Source organism: Ciconia boyciana, chromosome 9 (genome assembly GCF_034638445.1).
Source record: "Ciconia boyciana chromosome 9, ASM3463844v1, whole genome shotgun sequence".
NCBI lineage: Eukaryota > Metazoa > Chordata > Aves > Ciconiiformes > Ciconiidae > Ciconia > Ciconia boyciana.
In genome coordinates, this window is record NC_132942.1 from 11815745 (window position 1) to 11825765 (window position 10021).

General features: G+C 52.1%; 1 protein-coding gene across 1 annotated transcript; it reads left to right on the forward strand.

The window, feature by feature from the left end:
- The first annotated feature begins 345 nt into the window (after positions 1 to 345).
- On the forward strand, positions 346 to 3101 carry NKX2-5 (NK2 homeobox 5). The gene is made up of 2 exons (XM_072872307.1): positions 346 to 815; positions 1656 to 3101. The coding sequence occupies exons 1-2, from the start codon at positions 521 to 523 to the stop codon at positions 2261 to 2263; spliced, it is 903 nt and encodes a 300-aa protein (XP_072728408.1). The 5' UTR covers positions 346 to 520; the 3' UTR covers positions 2264 to 3101.
- The last annotated feature ends 6920 nt before the right edge of the window (positions 3102 to 10021 follow it).

A 10021-nucleotide genomic window follows, 5' to 3' on the forward strand; every position in this document is an offset into this window, starting at 1 on the left:
CTAAAAACGAAACCTCCGTTCCCTCGCTTAAAAAAAAAATGAAATCAGCACATATTTGGTTGATGGTTTCCTCCCGGCCTGTTTATTTAATCTGACTGTATGATAGATGGCATCAGATAGTGGCTTTGTACACATTAGGCCATTCTGGATTTTTTTTTTTTTAATGGACCAACAAACTCGTCGGGGAAAAGATAGATAAATACAGTGCCGCCCCTTTAAATGAGTGGGGATGTTTTTGAGATGTATTACTATATTAGGTGACATGGAACTTTGCATCTCTCATACCATCACTGCAATGTTGGCCAATAGAAAGCTAAAGTCACCCAAAAACTGCCTAGTCCCTCCTTCCCTTCCCTTATGGTCTGGTCCTACCTGCCTCCAGTGCACAAGTCAAGGCTACTCGCGGGAATGCTATGTGCCCCCTCCGTGAGCCCACGCTCCACCACTGCTCCACGTTGGCTGCTCCTCACCTACCTTTCCATGACCCTGGGCTCCGGCCACTGCCCCGCTCTCCTCCGCAATGTTTCCTAGCCCTGTGACAACGACACCCTTCTCGGTCAAGGATATTTTGAACCTGGAACAGCATCAGAGTGGCCTGGCCTCCATGGAGCTCTCCTCGCTGTCCTCCCCCTCCTGCATGCTGGCCACCTTCAAGCAGGAGACGTACAGCGCCGAGCCCCCGGCCCTGCCCGACCTGCGGGAGGAGCTGCCTGAGGCGCACCCCGCCAAAACCGCCGCCGCCTTCCCCGGCTCCTACTACGTTAAAAGCTACGTGGAAATGGACTCGGCCAAGGACGCCAAGGCGGACAAGAAAGGTAAAGCCAGCGAGCAACGGTGGTGCTGGCCGGCGGCCCCCGAGCTGACAAAAAGGGAGGGCAGGGGGAAGGCGACCCCCGGTCCGGGCTGGGCGCTCGGCCGAGGGCAGCTTGGGCTCCCCGGGGCGGCGGAGGAAGAGGGCACGGTGCGGGGCTGTGGCCGGGGGGGAGGCGCCGCGCCCGGCCTCGGCTCCTGCCTGCCGCCCGGCCCCGGGGCCCGGGGGAGGAAGAGCGCGGGGAGGGAAAGCATCTTCATCCCCTCCCAGGCCCCGCGGTGCAGGAGCGGGACAGACCCCCCGCGGGAAGCGTCCCACCGACCCCGGCCCGGGAGACCCCGGCGGCTCCCCCGAGCGGGGCTGGGGCCGCGGCCGCGCGGGCTGCCCCACGGGACAGGATGACACGCGAGGCCTCGAGCTTGTCCTGAAATCAGGCCACAAATCTGATTTCTAATTCGCTCGGCTGAGTGTACGCCCATGGGGTCGGGGTGGGATTCAGTACAGAGCCTACCTGCGATAAATCCAGGCTGTGGCACGGGCGGTCGCCACTCACATCACTGCACGAGCATCCTTGTTTTCAAACAAACAAACAAAAAAAGACCGACAGAAAATCGCTAAAGAGGTGCTTAAAGAGCGGGGCTGGGCCGGTCCCGCTGCCGCAGGAGCGGCTCGTCGCGGCGGCCTGCGGGGCCGAGGCACAGCGAGGCCGGGGAAGGGAAGGGCCGGGGAAAGGCCGGGGACGCGGGGCTCGCTCCGGGTGCAGGCGGTATATTGAACATTGCTTTATTTTTTTGCACGGTTTTTTTCCTCCCCCTTTTTCCTTTGCCCGTTTATTTTGCTGCAGAACTGTGTTCCCTGCACAAGAGCCTGGAGCAGGAGAAAAGAGACCTGGAAGATCCCGAGCGCCCCAGACAGAGGAAGAGGAGGAAACCTCGCGTCCTCTTTTCTCAAGCCCAAGTCTACGAACTGGAGAGAAGGTTCAAGCAGCAGAAATACCTCTCGGCTCCCGAGAGGGACCATCTAGCAAACGTCCTAAAGCTCACCTCCACCCAGGTGAAAATTTGGTTCCAGAATCGAAGGTATAAATGCAAAAGGCAGAGACAGGATCAGACCCTCGAAATGGTGGGCATCCCTCCCCCCCGGCGGATAGCGGTGCCGGTGCTGGTGCGCGATGGGAAGCCCTGCCTGGGGGAGTCTTCTCCTTACAGTTCGCCGTACAATGTCAGCATTAACCCCTATAGCTACAACGCCTACCCCGCGTACACTAACTACAACAGCCCCGCCTGCAACGCCAACTACAACTGCAACTACCCGTCCATGCAGACCATGCAGCCCTCGGCGGCCGGCAACAACTTCATGAACTTCAGCGTAGGGGACTTGAATTCAGTGCAGACACCCATCCCGCAGGGGAACGCGGGGATCTCCACGTTGCACGGGATCCGAGCCTGGTAGAGCCGTCCCCGCGCCCAGCCTGCTCCCCTCCGTGGACCACGGCCACCGGCGAGACCCCGGGGCCGGGGATGGAGGGGCTTCGGCCGCGCCTGCGAGCCGGTCTCGGGACGTTTCCAGGCTGCGGGGGGATGAGGACGGTTCAGTGTAGCATCCCGGCGGAGTTCACTAGCGTGGCGGCCATTTCCAGCGGGGAGGCCTTCAGTATTTCGTGCGACGGCTGCGCGGCGTGCGGGGCCTGGCGGGCACCGCGCAGGGAGGCTCGGCACTGCCCGCAGCTCCCGACCCCTGCGCCCGGCCCCGGCCCCAGCTCCGCCGTCACCGGGGTCTTTGCCCCGGTAATTCCCCTCCCTCCTTCCTTCCTGCAAAGCAGCCGGTCATTTTGCTTGACCTGATCCCAACAACAGCTAGCCAAGCCCTTCAACTCTCTCTTTTTTTATTATTTTATTTTTACTCTATACTAATTATTATTGACATCCACGTTAATTTTTGCACTTCCCGTACGGTCCCCGTTGTCCGGCCAGTTAAGCCTCTCGCCAGCCCCAAGTCTCCCCTTGCGAGGCTGCTAACGCCGGCCTCGGCTGCGCCCCGCAGGCGCCCGGGGCCGGGCCGGGAGCGGGGCCGGCCGCGGCTCTCGCCAGCGTACGGATGAGGACAGACCCCCCACCCCACCCCGGCCGAGGAATACAGACACTCCGACCTGCCAGGTCCCCGTAGGGTTATGCACTAAAACGTGAGTTAGTATTGGAATGCACTGTCCGCCCCTCGCCCCGCCGCCCGCTCGTACGCGTTTCCCTTTGCTGTACAAGCTGATGGAGATCAGCGAGTTGTCATTAAAGTGAGTGGCTTAACCTTGCGCGTCCCTGGCGTTCCTTGTGCGGCCCGGGCCCCCCAGCATCTCCCGGCGACGGCAGCCCGCGGGGGGCGGTGGGTGCAGAGCCGCCCTCCCCCGAGGCTCTCACCGGCAGGACGCTGCCGCCTCCCCCGCTCCCGGGAGCCTTTCCCTGCCGCTCTCCCTCCTCCCCCGCTTTGTGTAGCCCTCCTGTCAATTCAGCAATCCCCCTTTTGAGGCGTGCAAACGGTGTTTGCATTTTAGCGTCTTTCAAAAATAATTTAAAAGCCGCTTTTTGAGCCCGCAGCCCGGGCAGGACCGCTATGCACCGGCCGTGTCCCGTCCCGCCCCGGGCTGGGGTCGGGGCCGGCCTCGTTCCCCCCCCGCCGGTGACCCCGTCGCTCCGGGTCTCCGGGAGCGGGGGCCGGGCGGCTGGTTTCTTCCCTGCACAGAAAAGCAATGCAAGGGGAGTACAAACAGCCCAAGCCATAAACCAAGAGGATCGGGCTCTGCCTGAGGGGAACTGCCCCCAGCGCATCCGCGGGAGGTTTCGGCAGCCCCTCCGCACCCTGTCCCCATGGGGGAGAGGGGCAAAGGACCCCCCGTCTGCTCCCAAACTGCGCAGGGGCAGCGAGCGGGGCTCCCCACCGCCCGGGTCCCTGCCTCTCCTCTGCCTCAGCCCCAGCACCTCGGCCGCTTTTACAGTAGTCGCTATCAAATGTCAATTATTGGGAGTGAGAAACAACAAACATTGTAATTCAGCGCAGTCAAAACATCCTCTGAGTGTCTGAGATTGTCCGGCCCGGTGATAAGGCGATTAGGGGAACCTGCAACCCCTCCTGCCTTGGCCATATCGGCCCCATCAGTAAACAGGGATGGAGACAGGGTGGCTGTGGCCCTGGGACATAGGATGAAAGGCTGCCGGTGAATGGAAGCTGCCTGCAGCCTCTATCCCTCCTTCCCAAGGGGACCAACCTCACACACCCCCCCGAAGGTAGGATTGCACAGATAAGGAGCTCCGACCTCCTTCCTATCTCTGCAAATAGAAGAGGAGCCCTGGGTGCTGCTCGCAAAGCCCCTAATGCAGCGTGGAGCATAGGCACCTGTCTGGGGCTCGGGGCTGGGCAAAGGGTGGCCTTCTGCCACCCCCCTCGGGACAGTCTTCCTCGGGGGCACTTACCCCGGACAGGCAGAGGGACATTGGGTCTGTTACACCAAAAGGGACCAGAGCCTGCCAGCCTGAAGTAGGGACACAGGGCTGCCTGCCCCTAAATGCACAGGAGCTGGGGCCAGCCCCACAGCCGTGCAGCCTGGGAAGAAAGAAAGGCTATTTCTCCTCATTTGAAACCTCTCCAATCCTGGGATCACTGGCTGCATGATGACTTTTGCCTTCTTCCCACACAGGCTTTGCATTGGAAGGACACACAGACTTCAGCAGATGGTAGAGAGGCAGCAGGTTAGCCAGAAAATACGCTGCTCTAAGAGGACCAAGGGTGTCTACCTTCCTGAGAGCCCCAGGCAAAGAGCATGGGAGGAGGCAGGAGAAAACTGGGTTTAAACTCTGCCACTGTTGGATGCTTGTGGGGGAGTCGCAGTTCGGTGCCTCGGTTTGCCTGATCTGTAAAATGGGCACAATACTGCCATCCCACTCCGTGATGCTGGTGTCACTGGCAGTTGGATTCTGCCATTGCAGAGCTTGGCCAGGATCAGAGCTCACAGGGAGCCTTCAGGAGACAGGACAAGTCCTGAGTTAACATGAGGGAAAGCATTAAGATTAGCTAAAACTTGAACTACTACTTTCAGAAGCTGGCCCTGAGTAGGGCCTTTTATTAAGTGGTCTACCAAGATGGACTGCACTGAGACTCCAGGAAAAGCCACAGGAAAAAGTAACTCCACACATCAACACAGCACCCCTCTCCACATACCCCAAACATCCTTTCCGTTCCTCAGATCCCTTAATTTCTTCAAATCTGTTTATTTTCCTCCCATAACATCTCAGAGCTACAGCTATCAGGGAATCCGACTGTCCAGTGGGATTTGGCCTGCTGTTGCTCTGCAGAGGCTGTTCTGGGCACGGTTTTGGGTCCGATTTCCAGGACTGCATTGTGCTCATTCTCAGTAGGGATGGATGTACTATAGCCGCTGCCCACACCACTGCTCACACACTCCCCTCCTCCTCACACTTCCCCATTCCTGCGGGAATTGCATCACGAGCAGATGCAGGGCAGGATAAGACAGGGGCTTGGAACAGCAGCCGGAGCCTTGGAGACAGTTCAGAAAGCGATTTAGGCAGAGGACACAGCCGCAGCTGGCTGAGGCCAAGCGCAGTGCAGCAGCCCAGCTCTGGCAGAGGCACCAGCAGCCGCAGAGCAAGGCGAGGTTAAAGACCTTTCATTAGCTGGATTAGGGAAAAGTGCAAGAGAGATATATAGTAGGAATTAACCCCCAGCACACTGATTTTGGCCAAGGGGGCCTCACTGTCTTCACATGCAGAAACACCCCATTGCTGCTAGTCCTGCTTTTCCAGGTCTGCCTCACCTCTGGCTGCAGCTCCACGGCAAGACCAGCCTCCGCAGCTAGTACAGCCAACAGGGTCAGGCAGCGGTAAAAGGTCTCCCCGGGACTTCCGAAGGCACCAAGGCTGTCGGCACACACCACAGCACAGTGGTGTGCTGAGTCCAATCCTCTCAACTGCTTAGGAAAACAGAATGCATCAAAGCTGATGCATTTCTCTGCCTGAGCCTGAAGTGTTTCACATCTATAGAGCAATATGAAAAAATGGTACTTAGAGAACATTATTCCAGAGGAAAGCTGAGGATACTGGTCTTTCCCCAGGGAACATGAAATCAGAGATCCTCTCAGTGTTTGGGGGCATGCTAAGTGGTGTAGGAAGGAGGTTTTAATAAGATTTGCACTTGGATTTGATCTCACTGTCCTTTCCTCAGCTTTCTTTGGATTGCACAGCCTGGCACTGGCATTCATTTCTCTGTTTTAGACCAGCTTTTTTAGAAGAATTCAGTGTCCCAACTCTACCTGAAGGTAATAGGAGCAAGTGCAGCTCAGCACCACTTGCTTTCTTCAGACAAACTGCATATGGCAGGTTTATACAAACTATTTGGAATTCACACAATTTGTACAGGAATGAGTTGTCAGCTCTAAGGGACTGATACCAAATCCCTCTCCTTTAGCAGTTTTGTAGAAACTGAAGTAACTGTTTTTCCCAGATAACACCCCTGCAGTTCCTAAAGTGCATCTGTGGCCAGAATTTTATTTCTTAAGTTCGTTCAAGGAGTTTTCACATAGAAAGTTGTCTCTGGAGTCAGAAAACAAGGAGATACGCTCCTGGCAGGAATTAGCTAAATGTTTCAATGTTCCTGAGAAGCCCAGCAGGAAAACAACAGATCAACAACCCTCTCTCCCTAGCCCCCTGCTCCTAATTCATCTCACTGACAACAGTTCAGATCAATATCAGCAGTAAGTGATTTCTTGTTAATGGGGATTATTAAGAAGAATCAACACCTTTAAAATGCTACTCCACGTTGTCTCCAGAGTGAGAAAGGGATAGGCTTTCAGCCTAAAGTCTGTTTTTTCATTCCTGGGTGGTTAGTTATTTACTACAACACGGAACTTAATGCTACATTTTGATGCAGAAAGAGAGGGTGTGGAGAATTCTCCTAAGAGATGATCAAGCACATTTGTGAAAGTTAATCAATCAAGGTTTAGCGAAGTGACACGGAGTAAGTTACTTGAAAATCAGTACCTGTCTCCTGCAGTCATTGGCAACCTTGCCACTCCAGAGCATCATTCAGTAAGAAAGCCCCGTTTTGTGACAAGATCATCCTCAGGGCAGTCCATCAGCCAAAGGCCTTTCCTAACCTCTCCCTACTTCACTTCCACACCAAAGGGAATTCCAGTGGGTTTTTTTCCACCAGCTTTTCATCTCTCAAAACAGCTTGCTTTATTATTTTAGTACAAACTCCAATCCAGCCCCTACAGAGGTCTCATCCTTACTGCTTCCTACACTTCATGGGTAGTGCACTGATCCACACAGAAGTTTCCTTCTGGGTACCAACAGGGGATCTTTAAGGATCTCAAACTCCCCTCTTCTCACTTCCCACTGCAGTTCTCAGAAAAAACAGAGCAAAAGCACCAGCTGAACTAGATTATTGCTGCTGCTTCTAGCTACAGTGAAGGCTGTACTGCTGTGCCTTAGCTAATCGACCAGTTTTAAAGCATCTCCACCATTTCCATCATTGTACTGCACACACTTGCCCCAGACTGTTGCTTGAAATGGCAACAGTCTGAGATGGGAGAGAGCCGACAGGCTGGCTGAGATGCGTAAAAATAGGTGAGTTTCTCTGTCTTTGCGTAAAGGAGCTACTGGAACTGCAAATCACATACAAGCCATGTCAATGGAGTCTGGATGAATACACTAAGAGGCAGAATAAGACACAAAATAAACTGTTTCCTGGAAACTGAGCAAGAGGAAAAGCTGACAGAAGCCCAGGAAAAGAGACGAAAATTCAGAAAAGCAAAGCAGGGCACTTTTAAACCAGCTCTGTGTGCTGAGCAATTGATGCACTGACTCCACCGAGAGTATAACGCATCTGTTAAGTCATCTCTGCTTAAAATAACTTTTTTTTTTTGGTGTCAACAAAGCAGCTTGGGCAAATGGCTAAACCACAGGTCTGTAAGTCAGGAGATCTGGGCACTTCTCCCGGCTCCATTAGAGAGGGGCATCATGTTTGCAACTGGGTCAGCATAGGCAGACCCTCACTCCTACAGAACTGTAAGAAGGGGCCATGCACGTGCAGGGGTTCACCAATATGATTTGCAGAGATTGCTCAATACTTGCTTAGTCTGATGTGCTGGAAAAATAAGTTGTACAAAATAAAAACTAACTTGCAAAGGGGCAGAATCTCTTAGTGGCCAAAATAATTTTATTTCTTTGGGTTGGATAAAATTAATTGGTCTTGTGGAGACATCCTGGAGCTATGTTACTATTTGTGGAGATGGGAAGGCTGAAGGAGAAACAAGCATGAATGATACTACTGTACAGTGAGCAAGGTCAGGAGTTACCTGGCTCAAATAGGAAAAGAAAAGCAAGTTTGTCAAGTATTTAAAATTCTGTGAACTGCTTTAACTACTACTTAGTAAGAAACATAACAAACATAACTTACAAAGGCATTTTAGAGTTTTAGTCCTAGACCCAACAAATCTGGTTGTTTAGCATAGGATTAACTTCCACAGTTAAAAACACCTACTGTCAGAAACATTTTCTAGGTGTTCTGCGTATTGGGAATAGGATTTGGTGCACTCTCTTGCCACAAGAATATACCATACTTTATTTTAGCACAGCAGACATTTCCTAAATAGACTGCATTGTCCTCCAGCATAAGCTTTGAATAAGTCACAGTACTGGCTCCTAGAAATTGCCCCCAAATCCCACCTTCCTGGCCAGGATTTTTTTGTACCCCTTACTATCTGTGAAAAATAAAAGCTGCTTTGAGAGCAGTTGCTCCAGTCAGTGGAGGTGCAGCAGCGTACAGACATGTGCATAGTGCTGGCTGGCTGTCATCAAGAGAAGCCGTTAAAAAACAGGTCACAAAAAAAATCCAAAACCATTTCAGTCAAGTAAGAAAGTTTCTTATATTTTTAAGTACAAAAAAAATTAGAAGAAAGTCCTACTGCCTGGCTTCAGCAAGTCAGTTCTAATGATATCAATGAGATGATTTATGCTATTTCAGGGAAGGAAAATATAAATCTTGGTTGACTAGAGGTTTCATGTACTGCTTTATGCATTGTGCAGTGTCAGCTGCTGCTTCCCTCTCTGCCGCATACCCACAGAGACAGGTCCAGATCCAGCCCGCAATTACACACACTTCACTTTACGGACATGGTTAATCCCACTGAAGATTCTCATACCGACGCGGACAGCGTACGAGGGCTCAGAGTGGAAGTAGACGGACATGCTGACACGCGGCTACGTTTCTGGCATCCTCCCATGCTGAGGCTCCAGTATCCTTCTGCTATTTATTTCTGGTTATGAGGGTTAGAGGAGTTTTTATACTTGCCCCGGGTTAAGGGGTACATCTGAGTTTTTCTTTCCAATTACATGCCCAGAAAGCAATCCATACCCTGTACATCAGTGGGTATTGCAAGACTCCACATCCTATAGCCACTACACATACAGAGATGCCATGCATACAGCCATGATCAGAATGCAGGTTCTTCACTGGCATCTTTATAGACAGCCCTTTTCAAGCAATGCCAAAAAAATTGCTTTACTTAACCCTAGTTCTGAAGACATGAAAGCAGAATTGCTGCTATAAAAAGAGATGTTCTGCCATATCTCTCATCCAACACTCACAGGCATCCAGTGTGCCTGTCTGGGACCTCGGGCTAATTTCTTCTTTTAGATGCACAAAAAAAAAATAATCAGTGATTGCTGCTGGTCATTGGCACCTCCAAGAGCCAGGCCTGAGGTGACTACATTTGTCTCATTAGACACCAATTTAGAGTCCACCAGTATTTCACCTAGAGAATTTAAACCTAAATGATTTCTTACACAATGAGGCATTAGAACTGGAAACCAAATTTCCCTATTCAGTCCTCAGTGGTAACATTATCTATAGCATTTAATTTTTATACACACAAAGATAATTTCCCATGTAACAAGATGAAAGCAAATACTTGATATTTTTTCCCCACCAAAAAACCAGTAAGAGCACACAGGAGAATCATCCCTAGTGCAGCACACTGGAATGACAAGGACAGTTGTAGGTTAATTTCCAAATATCCTCTCTGCTTTTCCTTCTTTCCTAACCACATTTCCAGTCCTATTGGTCTCAATATTCTGGTTTTGAAAACACTGTGCTCTGCCCCTTTGATCAGCTAGTGAAAAGCCCTTTCATGTCTTCCTGTCTTCA

Bases quoted from the DNA above. Each gene is read 5' to 3' on its own strand.
- NKX2-5 (XM_072872307.1), top strand. From the start codon at position 521: ATGTTTCCTAGCCCTGTGACAACGACACCCTTCTCGGTCAAGGATATT. The intron at 816-1,655 runs GTAAAGCCAGCG...ATTTTGCTGCAG, and splicing joins CGCCAAGGCGGACAAGAAAG to AACTGTGTTCCCTGCACAAG.